A 16,016-nucleotide genomic window follows, 5' to 3' on the forward strand; every position below is an offset into this window, starting at 1 on the left:
GCAAAAGCATATTATTGAAATATTTATATTTCAATAATATGATAATTCAATTTCTTGCTGACAGTGGAAGAACAGCTTAAGAGCACTTTCATTTAATTGTGTCTATGGTAAACATTTAGCTAGAGCGGGGAGGGTATTCAATTAGCTTAGCTTAGCTTAGCATAAAGAGTGGGTAGCAAAAGTAATTGGTTAGTTGGTTTGAAGTTGAAAACAACCGAAGGGTATCAATGTTCTTATCTAGATACAGGTTATAACACCACTGTGCCATTTCTGAAAGAGTTGGGAATGTATTGGCTTGAGTATCTCATCAGTGCATCAAGTGTGTCAGTTGAGCTTTGTTCAATATCCATTAAGACGGTTTTCAGGAGATTGCAGTTAATGTGTCACATTTGTATTCCTCATTTCTCCTAACCACAACTGTGAGCTTAATATTAAAAAAGCATTCAGATTGACAATGGCCAAAGTATGTGATTAAAGTAACCTGAAACTCAGTGGCACAGCAGTCATTGTGAGTTAATAAAAGGGTTTGAGAGAAAGCTCTCTAACAACACATGTCCTCAAAGGCTCAAAGGTTGTTTTATATTATCCTACGTTCTAGACACAAGAGCCATCCATCACTCTCGACTCCAACTGACAGAGACATGGAAATGAGAGGGAAAACACTGGATAACAATGAAGACAGTGGGCAATGAACAACCTCATTTTCCACTCTTGACATGATGATGACTTTGAAATACTTTTTAGGAATACAATTAAATAGTCCACTTGTGTCCTTTAAAATATTGAAAGCGATTAATGAGTGTGTCAATACAACAAATATAGATTACTGTTACGGGCAGATCAATGTTACAATATTATGGATTTTTCCCCAAAGCTTACAATTGTGGAAGACGAAATCCAGCCCAGGCTTAAGATAGAGCTGCAAAAGTCTCTGAGTCCCACGTCTACAGCAAGTTAATGAATCCTCAGAAATCTTTGTGGCAACTCTATAACCTTGGCCTGCTTTTAAATAATTGGACACTGGAAATTGGAATGATAGAACTGTGGCATTCAAGATGGCAAAACCAAGAATGTTATTACTGGATTCGAGCTTTCTAAAAGATGTTCGACATTGCAGCGGGTTCTCAGGCACAAGGATTAATCTGAAGAGCAACAGGAAGCTTGGACTCACACAGGAATACTAAACCTTTCACAATGTTGAACAAAAAGAAGATTGTGCAAATGACAGCCCCTCGGTGTACAATCTAAGAGAGATAACACAAGACTGACAGGGTCTGCATTTTCAAAAAGACAGTTCAACTTCACTAGGATGAAGGAAATAAAAAGATTATAACTGCCAGATTTATCTGTCGAAAGGTGGGGGGTGAAGCGTTTTTGGGATTAAAACGTTACATAAAGCATAAGATGATGTGTGTCAACAGATCGCTGAGGGAAGGTCTGAGTAAATGACAAGCCAGGCCGAACACACACACACACACACACACACACACACACACACACACACACACACACACACACACACACACACACACACACACACACACACACACACACACACACACACACACACACACACACACACACACACACACACACACACACACACACACACACACACACACACACACACACACACACACACACACACACACACACACACACACACACACACACACACACACACACACACACACACACACACACACACAGACAGAATTCCTAAGCAGCATAGGACAAGTGGATCAATGAGCAGCACTCAATGCATGCAAGCACTCACACGCCCTCTGTATGCCCTCTCATTCAAAACCTTAAACCGGCCGCTTACACACGGATAGACCTTCACACAAACATCCACCTCAGTGCTATCGGTAAGGATAAATTAATGAGGGATGACACCGAGATAATAGGCTAGTGGATTCCTCACACAGACACACACACCGATTCTCTTTTCATTTGCAGCCCCTACCTCCAGTTGTCGCCTCAGCTCCTTCGTATGGGCGGAGTCCTGCGACAGGTCTTCTCTCTGGGAGGCGTCGGCCAGAACGTTGACTGTGGTCTCTGCCTCCGGGAGCCATTTGAGGAAGGTCTCGAGCTCCCTGAGGGACACCTGCAGGCCCTTCAGTTGACTGTCCAGATGGGCGTGGCGGTCACTGGCTCTGCCAATCAATTATAAAAAGCACTTACTGAGTATATGATTGAATGCTAGCGACGATATCAGCCACTCAGGTCAAACAATGCAAGCGTAAAGGTAGACAGGTGAGTATGTGTGCACCTGTTGTTGATGCTGTTCCAGACTGCGTTGTGCTTATCGGAGACTTCCTTGATCCTCCTGGTGTCGTCGGTAGAATATTCCCGCAAAAGATGATTGGACAGTTCGTTGAACGCCACAACTGTAGGTTGGCCTCGGCCCAGGTCTTGGAGGAATGCCTGAGAAACAGCCAACACGGTGGCATTAGGATAATTACAACACGGAAAATGTGGCAAATGTGACTCAACCATTATGTGTCACTGTCAAGGGCACTGTTCGCATTACTTTCTTAAATTATTAATTGACATTCTCTGATATTGACATAGTGTGTTGGCCTGGTATCAGCTTAAGTTAGACATGTTACTCTGCAAGATAATTAATGACCTATCCAACATTTTAAATTAACTTCAGTTAATAATAAAACAAAGACATTTGTTATTCTCCTGCTCAGCAATATGACTTTGTTATTTTAACCTCTACTTAATCAAGTAGGTAACATAAGACCCAACTGTTATTCATGAGGCCCTATTATTATTTTGAAATTAAGCATTAGCAGATAAGTCACCAGGCTCGTATTCCTTTAACAATAAGGTGCACTTCACTATTTCACAAGGATTATTACTCATCATTACAAGATCACACAGACCAGGAACAGAAAGGTGTGTATCTGCTGTGCCCTGCTGGGTTCTGTTAAACTCAGTTGCCCTCTAGTGTTTGGTTCCTGTAATGAGCTGGACACAATCATGGGGCAGATTGTGTTTCAAGGAACTCTCGGACAAGTCATCATCTCAAATTTAGATGATGGATGATGTGGGTGTGCAGATCTTATTAAGGTTCAAAGTGAAACTGCGGAGAGGTGGTTTATCATTGCCACCTTGCACAGGCTTATACAGCTGGGTAAAGGACTTCTAACACTTTACAAAGTTTGGTTTTGAATACGATTTTCTCTCAATTAGTGAAGTGAGTAAGGAGTATATCTTTTCTAATATACTCTATGACAATGATACAGAACATAATAAATGACCAGAGGACGAACAGACACACAGAGGACATGAAGGGAAAGGCAAGCAGTGACTTTCTCTCCTAACCTTGTTGTCAGCAAGCTGTTTGGTCAGGGGATCACCCGACTGCTGAAGAAGGTTGTGGAAACGTCCTTCATTGTGTCCAACCAGAGCGTTCACCTCCTTCCTCTGCTCCTCCCACTGGTTGCTGTGACCAATCATGTTGTCCAGCTGCTGGAGCCGTGCCTCGACACCGTGCTGAGTGCTGTCCCATTGGCTGCGTACCCTCTCCACTTGAGACAGAGACACAAACACAGGAAATGAATGGCGGTACCTTTTAAACAACAAATTATGAAGTGAAGAGCAAATTGGTGTTGGATAAAAACAAGCAAACATTGTAAACACTACTAAGAATATACAGTATTTTATTTTTTGAGGACATTGTTTATTTTGTCATTGGAACAGCTAATGTATTTTTTTTGTATCTGTTCAATGGCTTTGTACTGTGATCATCCTGCTTTATACATACATTTCTCAGTGATGGAAGTGCGGACGTCTAGATTAGAGGTCTTGTTTTTGATGTTCTGTGCCAAAGTGAAAATGTCCTCTAGCTGGGGGTGACGCTGTTCCAGGTCACTCTTTGTTACCTGACACAAAACCACACACACTGTCAGACAAAGTGTATAGCTCACAGGATTATATTTGGCTCTTTTCTGTTCAAAAATACAAAAACATATAATAGAATCTTCTCTGCTCCCCTTTTCTCACCATAAGACGTCCCATAGTGGTCCTGATCTCATCTGTGTCCCCCACAGTGACAATATTAGACTTGAGCATCTGTGTGATGAGGAGAAGCCAGTCTGCCAGTTCGGTGGCTGTCTCGTTGAGGTCGGTGGGCGCCACGCTGTCCGGTGTGTGCGGGGTTTGGTGGTGGGGGTCCTCGCTCACCAGGCTGGCCATCTGCACAGCTGAGGGGACCGAAGACACTGGAGCAGGAGCAAAAAGAGGCGAGTAATGTTGACATATAGGGTCTCTTTAAAAAGGAAATGATGCAATGAACATTTAAGATGTCGGAGCGAGGGAGAAGGCGCTGTCAAATAGCTCTCAGAGGAAAGTGACATCACACTAAATCGTGATGAATGAAGCCTTGGGGTTTGCTTCAGTGTTACACCAGCAGCCCCTTTTTTGCTTGTCACTTATTTGTGGTTTCATCATTCATTTGAATGCACCAGTATAATGCAAAGCAATGAGGAATTTCAAATCTGCCACCTGAGCACTTATTACCTCTAATACAATATTGATAAGTTTGTCATCTCCGAGTAATGATCCAATATCTAATGTCTCATTAAAGGAGTAATAACTCATTTGGACTGTGTTTCCCCATCTCTATTCCATTGATGTATTTGAAATGTTGAGATGCGTATACAGAAATGAGAAGAATCATTTATTTAAACGAGTCTATTTCTAGATATTTTACCAAGCTGCTGGTGTTGGACAACATGGTGCTGCGTCCACGGAGAGACGGGCGTCTGGAGAGTTTCCCTCAGTCGGCCGTCCAACGCTTTCCAATCACCTGCCAGCTCCTCCACCTTCATCTTTACGTATAATTACATAGACAGGAATGAATGATTAATGAAAAGACAACAGCAAAAGTACATGTGGCCCTTTAACAAGCAATATGGTGTAGTTATATGTTAAAACTGGCTGTATGTCCTTATTAAATCATATTGCTATGGAAACGGGTACCTTTTCGCGTGGCGACAGCTGCTGTCGTCGCTGCAGCTCTATAGAATGAGCCAACAGGTCCTCCAGATCCTTCTTCCTGTCCCTCATGGACACATCCAGAGCCTACAGCAGGTAAGAACTTCTTTTAGGGACAACTTGTATGTCTGTGATAAAATAGATTTAAAGTACGGTTAGATGTGCTTTTTGTAATATATTATTTAGACGATATACCTGTGCTTGGCTGGAGCTCAGGCCTCTGGTCATGATTGTTTGATGCGTCACGACGACCCAGTCAGTGAGTCGGTTCATCCGGTCCTGGAACTGAGCATGGCTTTGCAGGTTGTTCTCCACCTCCCCCACTTTGTCCAACAACTCATGGGTCACCTGCAGGGGAAAGAAGCGACAATTGGAAAAATGAGTGAAAGACTCCAGAAAAAAGCTAAAGAAAATAGGCAAGACAAGACTTGTTGTAGCTGTTACGATGTTTTATTACATGACTTTCTTGAATAATTGATTCTGATTGGTTAATTATGTATAGTCTTTTATTGCTATGCACGCAGTTTGAACCCAGCAAACTTCTTTTTTTTTTTTTTCAATAGCAGAAAACATTTTAAAAAATTATGGTATTTTTAATTATTTATTGGTTTGTTTGGTGAGAAGCGTTTTAGCAAGATTATATGATACTTTTGGGTCCCCATTGCAAGGGTGGGTGAACAGGACACACACGCAAAAACCCAGTAAATATGACTACACTAAAGTGTTTTTTACAGAAGACAAAAGCTTGGAAGACTAGTCAGAATAATGAAATAATAAAAAGTTTGCACCCTGCTCCAGCTGAGGTTAATGGCTCTCAGTTTGCTGACATGCTGGTCTCTGCTCTGAAGGCTCACGCTGGGACTGGCCAGGATCTGAGGGGCGTGCTTGTTTACCCATCCGAGACGTTCATTCTGTGCGTCCATCTCCTCTGCTATGGCCTGCAAGAGGAAAAACACTGACTGTTTATTCCACAAAGATGGACTGCTTTGTTGACATATTGACAAGTAAGAATAACACCAGCAAAGTGATATTAAGAAGTAACACTGTGAAACTCAACAATATTGTGTCGAGTTGTTCAATATATAGTAACATAACATCATTCTTTGTACTTTGGGCAATGTGTCTCCACAGAGGCAAAGTCAGGCTACTGAGGTTCAGGAAGGAATGAATGCAGAAACAACTGAGGGACTGTAGTCTCTTCAACAATGCTGCATTGTTTAGAAAACAAAAGATGTGAGAGTTAGTTTCTCTCTGTGTATGTTCACTGGGTTTGACAGGTTGTGCTTGTGATTGAGTTACAGAGAGCAAGTCGTGAGTACAGTGAAGCGAACAGGGAGAAAGAACAAAGTTAAACACAGTCAGAGCTGAAACTACCAGCTCTGCATCAGAAATAGAAATCTCTAAGCTCCGATGAATCCTGCTAGTATGAGCATGTCTTGGGTCTTCCTGTACCTTGAGTTCTCTGAGGTTGTTGTCAGTAGCGGTGATGGGTAAAGAGCTGACAGCGTTTTCTGCCTGCTCCAACCATACAGCCAGCTCCTCGCGTCTCCTCAGCAGGTCTGAGAGGGCCTGGTCTCCTCCAGCCAGCCTACACCCACCCACCCACCCACCCACCCACCCACCCACCCACCCACACACACACACACACACACACACACACACACACACACACACACACACACACACACACACACACACACACACACACACACACACACACACACACACACACACACACACACACACACACACACACACACACACACACACACACACACACACACACACACACACACACACACACACACACACACACACACACACACACACACACACACACACACACACACAGATTAGGATCTCCATTTCCCGCAGGTTGCAGGACTATTTCAGAAATGTACATTTAAATGACTGTTATGGACTGATTAGCCTCACTGATATTGTTAATCTGCCAAACACTGATAAGGAAGCTAAGACTGTCAGTGATTGAGAGGGGGTGCTAACCTCTGTAATACATTATACTGTAAAACTAAATGTTATACAAGCTAAACACAGTACTGATATTTATCATGTGTATCCACATTTAACCACACCCCCTTAATCTTTTCAATCAGTGATGTCACATCCCGTGTTTTTCCGAGGATACAGTACCTGCGATGCCTCTCAAGGACATGGCGGTTGACCGTTCTCCAGCGCTGACCGATATTGTCCAGCTTCTCCTCAAGCAGGGTTCCGTCAGGGGACGACAGCTGCCCGGTTATCTCATCCCCAGAGTGGGTCAGTTCAGCCAGGACAGGCTGGTGGCTGACGAGACCTTCTTCCAGCTCCTATAATACGGAAAAAGGAATCAAATCAAGCACAAAAAGGTGGAATCGCAGATCAATCAAATAGCATTAGCTGATACACTCAGGGACAAATCCCCTGCTCAAGTCCATCTCCCCAAGCAGATCTGTGATTGACACAGAAGCATGATTTGTGGCAGATCAAGATTAAAGCTGCTTTATCTCTGCTTCTCCCACTAAGAGAGATTTAACTTGCCAAGGCAGGCCCGTAAAGCATGGGTGAGGGATTGTGAAGTCTGCTAAAGGGTGAGTCAGCTAATTGATCTCTCAATTCCCATCCTCTTGATCCTTCGCATCAATCTCAGCGGCTGTGAAAACATGAAAAAGCCCTGGGGAAATGGAGAGTAGCTGGAGCTTTGCAAATCACACTGATAAAGGTGTTAATGGCGCTGGTGCTGTCAGCGATGATGCAGCAGCTTCAAAGAGTCTCATTCCTTCCCAAATTAAATTAGTACTTTATAAATCAAACAAAGAGAAATTAAAGGCACCTTCTCATCATAACGACCATTCTTTCCATGTGTTACTCTGCATAACAAGCAGGTAGGTGTGCAGTCTGTTTGTTTATCATCACGTACAGTATAGTACCCATTATTCCCCTTAGGGAATACAAATGCAATTATCTCTGGTCTAACATTTCCAAATACCTAGCTGCTTATATTTCAAACATATTACTCCTGCTCCCAGGGGAGGTGATAATCTTGCTTTGAGTTTGTAAACATATGGGATACTTTGAATTAGGGCTGCTCAATTCATCGTATTTTAAATCGCAATTACGATTATGGCTTGCAACGATTACGAAAACAACGTAATCGAAATATAACGATTATTTTTTTATTATTATTATTAATTTTTATATATTATTTTTTTATTGTTTTTTTAGTTGAATTATACTTTAAGTTCTGGGTAATCAACTGTTAAAAACATACTGTTAAAAAAAAAATTCTCCAATAAATTGATGTTTTCAAATTAAATGGTTAATCGTTTTTAATAATCGTGATATCAATTATTGACCCAAATAATCGAGATTATGATTTTTGCCATAATCGAGCAGCCCTACTTTGAGTCTATATTTGACTAATTTGTGTTTATAATGACAAAAGGGGAATACCATGAATATTTTCTAGCATTTATTACCAACAATATGTTATCTTTGGAACAAACAAAAGTGATGCAGTGGCTGGTGTTACACAGCAACCAACATTTCTTTTTAGACCAATGTAGTGTATGTAGAATCTCTAATGGTATTGATTTCAATTAAACAAATTGAAGATTAGTGTATCTTAACAAACGTAGACCCCCCCATATATCCTCAGAAAGTTCTGTATCTCATTCAGACTGTAAGAGATGACTTCAGTATAGATTTAGCGCTAATTATCTCTTTGGGCCAGGAACTGAGCTCCAAAGCAGATTCAAGGAGAGAGCCGGGCGGTAATGATGGAAAGTGAGATAAGAGTTGAGTATTTTAATGTGACTAATCCATTCTTGGTCCAGGTATTGAAGGATCAATCTATCATAATGGATTTAAACTTATTGTTTCTTGCCATCGGAGCATTGATTGAATTACTAAGTGAAGAGGCTTGTCTGGACTGTGGCCAAAACTTCAAGGAGTGCGTAAACACCGGGCTTATAGAGTAATTATGATATGGGACAAAAAGTTTGAATGTAAAAAATGGTTTGAAAAAAATATATATGTTTCACTTTGAGACACTTACAGATGTCTGTGTAGCAGTGGAACCAAAAGCATGTTTACAAATCATGTGAAATACACCAGTATACAAGCTAATTCCAGTAGAACACATTATGACAGGCCACATATTGACCTGTTGGTGTTGTCGTGCAGAGTTCAGGTCCAGCTGTCCATCAGGGCCCACGCTCTCCGACAGCAGAGTCTCTGTGTCCGTCAGCCATTGGCTCAGGTCGTTCAGGTCACAGTGGAACTGCCTCCACTCCTCCACAGCGCGGTCAAATCTCCTGCAGCCGAACAAAGGAACACAAATCGAGTGTTTGTTAACGATAATAACCTCCAAAATTAAAAAGAAGGTGTTTTTCACCTTCACCTGATCCATATATCATGAATAGAAACATTTAAAATGAGAAACAAGCAGTATGAAATATCAAACACAAAAATGCTTCACATTTAGCAAAAACTTGTTGATTTGTGAAACGTGAGCAGTGGATGTTATTTATTTTGTCTGATTAAACATCAAACAGACAAATGGAAACTTACATAGTGTGAAAGTTCATTTTAAGGAGGAGATTAATTTCCCTCAAACGGAAACTAATAACTCAACGTAATCTTTTAAGACAATTCTTTGTTTGCCGGGTTCTACATTTGAGTGGATTCTGGCTTTATTTGCCCCACAGCTCATACAATGTTTTTATTTCCTCTTGTTTAGGGATGATTAGGCTTACTATAGAATTAGATAAGGACAAATAAATGATTGTCTCTGACGATACAAGCGAGTTTACCTACTGGGAAATTCTACAGCTGTATGATAAGAGAAAAAAAGGCACAGTTGACCTCTATTAAACACTAGAAAATGTCATAGCAATCAGGAAGCACTGACAACGTCCGGAAAGTTCACAGAGATGCAATTGAATAAATCAGCATAGACAGAGAGGCTGATTACTTTAAATGCCTAATAAAAAAAATGGATTTTTATCTCAGTGATGGTCTGCATGAGGTCTATTTCCTCTTACAGCAGCGCTTGGAGCACAACAAATCTGATGAGAGCGACATGGTGAGGAAATGAGTTTTGAATGAGCAATTTTACCAAATATAATCCATTCTTTTATTTTTAATGATGCCCAGAGGTTATTGTGATTACAGACGGACTGCTTCAGCATTTGTGTGCAATCTTCAAAATGAGCTTACTAGTTTATACTAGCATGTGCACATACTGTACTCGGCAAATGAAGACTGTTTACGCCCAAGGAATTGTGTTGATGTTAGAGAAGGTCACCCTGTGTGTGGATCAGTCAGTGAATGAGTGAATTGAAATGTGAATAGACATGACATTGTTTATGCCAGGGGAATTGTTTTGATAGTAATCAAGGTCAGTGTGTGTGTGTGTGTGTGTGTGTGTGTGTGTGTGTGTGTGTGTGTGTGTGTGTGTGTGTGTGTGTGTGTGTGTGTGTGTGTGTGTGTGTGTGTGTGTGTGTGTGTGTGTGTGTGTGTGTGTGTGTGTGTGTGTGTGTGTGTGTGTGTGTGTGTGTGTGTGTGTGTGTGTGTGTGTGTGTGTGTGTGTGTGTGTGTGTGTGTGTGTGTCTGGGGAGCTTGATTGTGTGCCTTTGTCTCTCTCTTTATCTGTGCCTGCTGTCTCCTGGATAGCGGACAGCTGGCAGTTATAGTCCCTGTAGCTTCCAACACATTTCCTGACACAGATTCACACAAGTTTACATCTGATATCAGAACCTGTTCCTGTGCTGCAACATATTTCGAGAAAAGTATAATGAGGTTTGATTGCACACCTGACTTCAAGACAATGAGTGTAAGTCAGGTGTGATCTGTCTGTGTGTGAAGTTGCTGCACGTACCCCTTGCGGTGGTTGTACATGCGGTTGAGGCGGTCCCACTCAGCGTTGAGCTGTGTGAGGGCGTCTCCGATCTGGGCGACCTCAGCGGGCGAAGCATCCCGGATGGCATCAGGCTGCCGCTCATGGATCCCTGTGACCTGCTCACCAACACACTCCAGACTCTCCTTGATATTCTATTAAAAGACAAAATACAATATGAACACAAAGAGAAAACATGGTGAGAAATGAATTTCACACATGGCAGAATGATTGATTCAAGAAGTGTCCCTTTCCCTTCTTTTTAACTTTATGAAAACTGCTACACAAAAGTTACTAGTGTTGTTTTTTTTACTTTTACAATTACTTTTATTTGACAACCCACCCTCAGTGTGTCTTCTTGGCTGGAAAAGTCTTCGTAGAGCCCCCCGCTGAGCTCAGAGGAGTTCAGAAGCAACTCGTTGTCGGCTATGGCGAGGAGAACTTTGTTGATGTCCAACAGGTAGTCGGAGGGACTTAGAGAGAAAGCGCTGCTACGCTCCACTGAAGACATCTCCTACAGCACAGATGAGCAGGAAACAAACACAGGGCAGAAGCAAGAGAAAGAGAAAAACTATATTAACACCTTATCCTGCATGCCATTCTATGCTAAAAACTAACACTACAGTACATGAAATCAAGCACTCAAAGTGAAAGACCCCAGTCTGGGATTAAAGAAACATCCTAGTTAGTGTCTGTGTGTGCAGACCATGTGCTTGTGCCTGTTTGAATCCCTCACCTCGACTGAAAACTCGCTTATCTGCTCTGTGAAGATGTGGGTAGACGTTGACTCCACAGAGGCTTCGAACTTCCGGATTTGTAGCACCCTTGACTCCTAAAGCAAACACACACACATATTGACCTAACTGCAACAGTGCACACAAAATATCCCAGAGAGCTACATCCCCTTAGATTACAAAAACATTTCCCATATAAATCCGGATTAAGGAAGACACAACATATTCTTAAATGCATCTCACCCTGTGAGCAGAATACTGGCTCTGCAGCCGGAGCAGCAGAAGTCTCAACTCCTCCCTGTAACCGCTGTCTGAGGTTTGCTGCAGCAGTTCCTCTCCTCTTCTCAGCAAGTCTTCCACGCCGGCTTTCTCCTCGTCCATCTGTTGCAGAGAGAAATCAAATGAAGAGTTCAAGAGGCTCCGAGTCACATCCAACTTTCTAGGAAGTCTAATAATTCTTAAATCTATTGATTCAGCTAGCAAAATAAATAACAACTTACACAGCAGGAACTGACATACTCTCTAGGCTGCTTCTTTGTTGAACAGAGTGGAAATGTTTCTCAGGGAAATGCTGTTGTGTGTTTAAAACACGCAAGAGCTTCCCAACTGGCACGCTGACCTTGCTTTGGACTGGTCAGGTCTGTGTAGGCAGTGTGTTTAACGTCACAAACCTTGATAACACAGATTGAATTCCAGACTTGTTAGGCCTTGAAAAGCCAAATCAAAGCTGGTCTTATCAGGCGGCAGCTTTATATAGACTGTAGCCCGGCCTATTCCTCATAGAAAATCTCATAAAACTTGGAAAAGCTTAATGGAATTGCCTATTTCCCTATCCACAATACTTCATTTGGGGCTCCATTTTCACAAAGCAATTACTACTAGGCTGCTCATGCCTTGTCTATGTGTCACAATATTACCATCATTATCAATCATCACCATTGTTGTGAGTATTGCTCGTTGAGAGGGTCGTTTCAAACTAAATGGAAAGGTGACTTTGTTTACCTTGTCATCATCCAGGATGTGTGTTGGGTCCTGCTGCTGCTGCTGCTGCTGCTGCTGCTGCAGAGCCTTCAGCGTGTCGTGCAGCTCTGCCTTTAGGTCCTTCAGCTCACTGGAGAGCAGAACCTCAGCAGGACGGGTCTGACTCTCTGCTCGGATCTCCTGGCTAAGGATGACCTGATGAGGAAGAGCAGAAACACACCCCTGGTCAAGAACAAGTACAATTTCTGATTATGACTACGCGCTAAATGAAAGTGTTCAGCTGCAGTAATATGTGTGATAATATGCTGGCTTCATGAAGAGTATTGCATTTTTTTTATCTTAAAAAGGCTTGTTAGCTATTTGTTATTAGGTATAGATGGAATTTCGGTACCTGCTGAGGTTTGTGCTGGTTGAAGTCAACACTTACTGACTCCAGACTGTTCATCATCTGAATGCAAAAAGAGAGAAACAGACATTACATGTTACTTATGAGACAGACAAAGTAAACACTAGACCACATGCTTTCTAGATGACAATCTAATCTTCTTTGTAGGTGAAGCAGAATTACATTCAGTACTGAATTGTGCATTTGTAGGTGTGTTATTGAAGAAAAGGATAAAAATAGATAAAACCATATTTGTGCCATATATTTCTTTTGCAATTATGTTCTATTTTTTGGCGGAGTTGCCGATTGGAATATGTTACAAATATTACCAAAATCTTAAATATGTTAAGGACTTTTCAGCAGGATGTTGCGGTGCAAAAAGTTGATCCTAGATTGTAATCTAATTAATAATGTAAATAATTTTAAAAAATGTATCCTATTTATTTACGTTTAAAAAATGAAGTTCTATAATATTCAAATTAGGAATATCTAGAGTCAAGAAGACTTTAAAAAAAGTTTCATAAATGCACGCTGTTTCCAAAGCCAATGACTATTAATGTTAAACAATAGTGATCTCAATCTTGACCAAAAGTGAATAGCCCTGGTTAACATCAAGTATGTGAAACTGTACCTTAGCAGTTCTGATGTGTTGGGAGACTTTGTCAAAGTTGCAGTTGAGCTCCGCCAGTTTGGGCTCCACCACCTCTCTGCAGGCGGGCCCCCTGCTGGTCATCAGGATGATGGCCTGGTCCCTCACGTTGTCCACTCGCAGACCGACGTCCTCTAGCTCCTCCAGCATGCTCTGAGGACAGAGGACAGAGAAGCTGGTCATCTATTTAAACCAGTTTATGCTATCAGTCATTCTCTCTTGGACCGGGTGGCAGCCTAGCCTTGGTTCAGAGCAAAGAGCTGAGCAAAGCATGAAGTGATGAAGGTTAGCAGTGCCCGGTACAGCTGATATTTAGTGGAGACCTTCAGTTGTCATGGCGAGAGGAAGGGAAGGGAAGGGTTAAGAATTCAATCTAACTGTAAGATAAATTATTTTAAACGACCATAAAAGGCTCAGCTTTACTTCATTCCTCATTTTCTCTTTATGTTGTTTCCCATACGCTAACATATCTCTCGCCCTGAATGTATCTCAGTCTCTTTTTTATTAAATCCTGGTGACGTTAGGCAATTATTATTAAGAACTACAGAATAAAAATGTCCAAATATGTGGGATTGATAAATCCCTTTCCTAACCAAGCATAATATCTGCTGCGGTACAACAGCGATTGATCATTATTATGCTATTCCTTTAATGTAGAAACACATTAAAATAACACAAGGTAACAGGATTTCCTGAGGGATTCTCATAGATTGAAATTCCTTGCCAGAAGAACTGATTTCCATAAAGCAATTATAAACTACTATGACTGCTTGTCAAGGTATAAGCTCTGCCAATTCCTACATATATTCAGACATGTAAACTACTCACTTTGTTATGATAATGGAGCCGTAGATGGCTGCTGTGTCTCGAGCTCCTCTACAATTGCATTTTGATTGTTTTATTTTCTTTTTAACTTTTTTTATCTTATTCTATTACGATTTTGCAAAATTCTGTCACTTGCACTGTTTACTTGCAATGATTTCTCTTGATGTCTTATGTACATTGAATGATGCAATGTTGGTGGTTGGTTGCAAAGAACTTGGTTATGCTATAAAAATGAAGCCTTTGCCTCTTAGAATGATATGTAAAAGAAAAGAGGGGCTGGTCACTTCACAGGTTGAGCCGTATGTGCTGTGATCACACGATAGGGCCACTCTCCCTTAATTCATAGGGCTGTAACAGCTTCCTGCCTTACCGTCACCACCTTCTCCCTCTCTGACGGGGCGAGCCGCTCGGCCTCGTCCAGGTGGATCTGGGTCTGGTACAGCCAGGTGCTGATGTGAGCCAAGTTCTCATCTAAAATGTCCACTTCATTCTGGTGACTCTGCACACACAAAAAAAGAGGCTCAGTTTTTTCATCACAAAATTAAAACATGAATTACTGTTAAATTCCTCCTGTGTTTTCCACATTCAAGACTTGTTCTTAAACCATTTCAAAGATTCTCTGAGGGTTCCATTACCTTGATATGACCCGCTGCAGAGCACAATTACCAGAAGAAACTCCTCAGAAACTTTTTTCAAATGGAAAATATATTGAATTCAAGAGGTGATTTGCATGTCATTGTTTTGTTATTCCATTGCGTTTATTTGTTTGTATTGCTCCTGAAACCATTTGACTAACACAGCATAATGAGCAATGGTTTCTTTTGGGTTGTAAGGAAATAACCTTGTAACACCATTTACTCCGCCCAGGGTGTGTGAAACATACTTCAAAAATGAATGAACTTTTTCAAACTAAAACACAGCACATTGGATATAACCTATAAATACAGTCAAAGATTCTCATTGACCACAAAAAATTGCATGTGAATGGGCTCAGCCTCAGACAGAATGCATTTGTTCTCCTAAGAGTAGCATTTGTTTGTTTAACCATAAGCGTGGTAGATTTTACTTACTCAGAGATTATAAAAATAAAGAACACAGAAACTCTTCATTTATTAAACCTTACTTTAAGAGATATTTGCACTCACCAGCACAGCACTGAGCCAGTCCTCGGTCCAGGTGCGGACGCGGCCCCAGGCTTCATTGAGGCTGTAGAGCTTGTCCTCCAGCTGAGCCTCGCTGCCCTCCACCAGCGTCTGCACGCCGGCGCTGGTCTCCGTCAGGCTGGACAACTCCGCCTTACGACGCTCAGACTCCTTCAGCAGGCCCTGCAGGAGGAACACACATAAACAACTTCATATACAGTTATTATACATGTGATGAGCTCCAAGTTTCAATTATTTATTGCCGGAACAGATAGTTGTTGTTAGGATTTACAGTACAGCACAGACTGCCAAACATATGGCATGGATTAAATAAAGGTCAATATATTCATATATTCAACTCTATAAGAAAACGAACATTGAAAAAGAAACATTA

General features: G+C 41.5%; 1 protein-coding gene across 6 annotated transcripts in view; it reads right to left on the reverse strand.

Moving 5' to 3' along the window:
- The window catches only part of utrn (utrophin), a gene marked incomplete at its 3' end in the record, with an annotated part of 168,395 nt that overhangs the window by 105,138 nt on the left and 47,241 nt on the right, over positions 1–16,016 (reverse strand). For all 6 annotated transcript variants that reach the window (XM_079647050.1, XM_079647051.1, XM_079647053.1 and 3 more), the window contains 21 exons: positions 15,626–15,805; positions 14,851–14,979; positions 13,638–13,808; positions 13,013–13,069; positions 12,643–12,816; positions 11,884–12,021; positions 11,643–11,738; positions 11,250–11,420; positions 10,889–11,061; positions 9,173–9,323; positions 7,162–7,337; positions 6,463–6,598; positions 5,799–5,948; positions 5,206–5,358; positions 4,996–5,097; positions 4,727–4,844; positions 4,018–4,235; positions 3,779–3,896; positions 3,337–3,542; positions 2,273–2,427; positions 1,967–2,156 (listed from right to left, as the gene is read on the reverse strand). In XM_079647050.1, coding sequence (XP_079503176.1) covers positions 1,967–2,156; positions 2,273–2,427; positions 3,337–3,542; positions 3,779–3,896; positions 4,018–4,235; positions 4,727–4,844; positions 4,996–5,097; positions 5,206–5,358; positions 5,799–5,948; positions 6,463–6,598; positions 7,162–7,337; positions 9,173–9,323; positions 10,889–11,061; positions 11,250–11,420; positions 11,643–11,738; positions 11,884–12,021; positions 12,643–12,816; positions 13,013–13,069; positions 13,638–13,808; positions 14,851–14,979; positions 15,626–15,805 — 3,162 coding nt within the window. The remainder of the gene's footprint in view (positions 1–1,966; positions 2,157–2,272; positions 2,428–3,336; positions 3,543–3,778; positions 3,897–4,017; positions 4,236–4,726; positions 4,845–4,995; positions 5,098–5,205; positions 5,359–5,798; positions 5,949–6,462; positions 6,599–7,161; positions 7,338–9,172; positions 9,324–10,888; positions 11,062–11,249; positions 11,421–11,642; positions 11,739–11,883; positions 12,022–12,642; positions 12,817–13,012; positions 13,070–13,637; positions 13,809–14,850; positions 14,980–15,625; positions 15,806–16,016) is intronic.

The sequence above is a fragment of the Notothenia rossii genome (assembly GCF_949606895.1).
Source record: "Notothenia rossii genome assembly, chromosome: 8".
Lineage (NCBI taxonomy): Eukaryota > Metazoa > Chordata > Actinopteri > Perciformes > Nototheniidae > Notothenia > Notothenia rossii.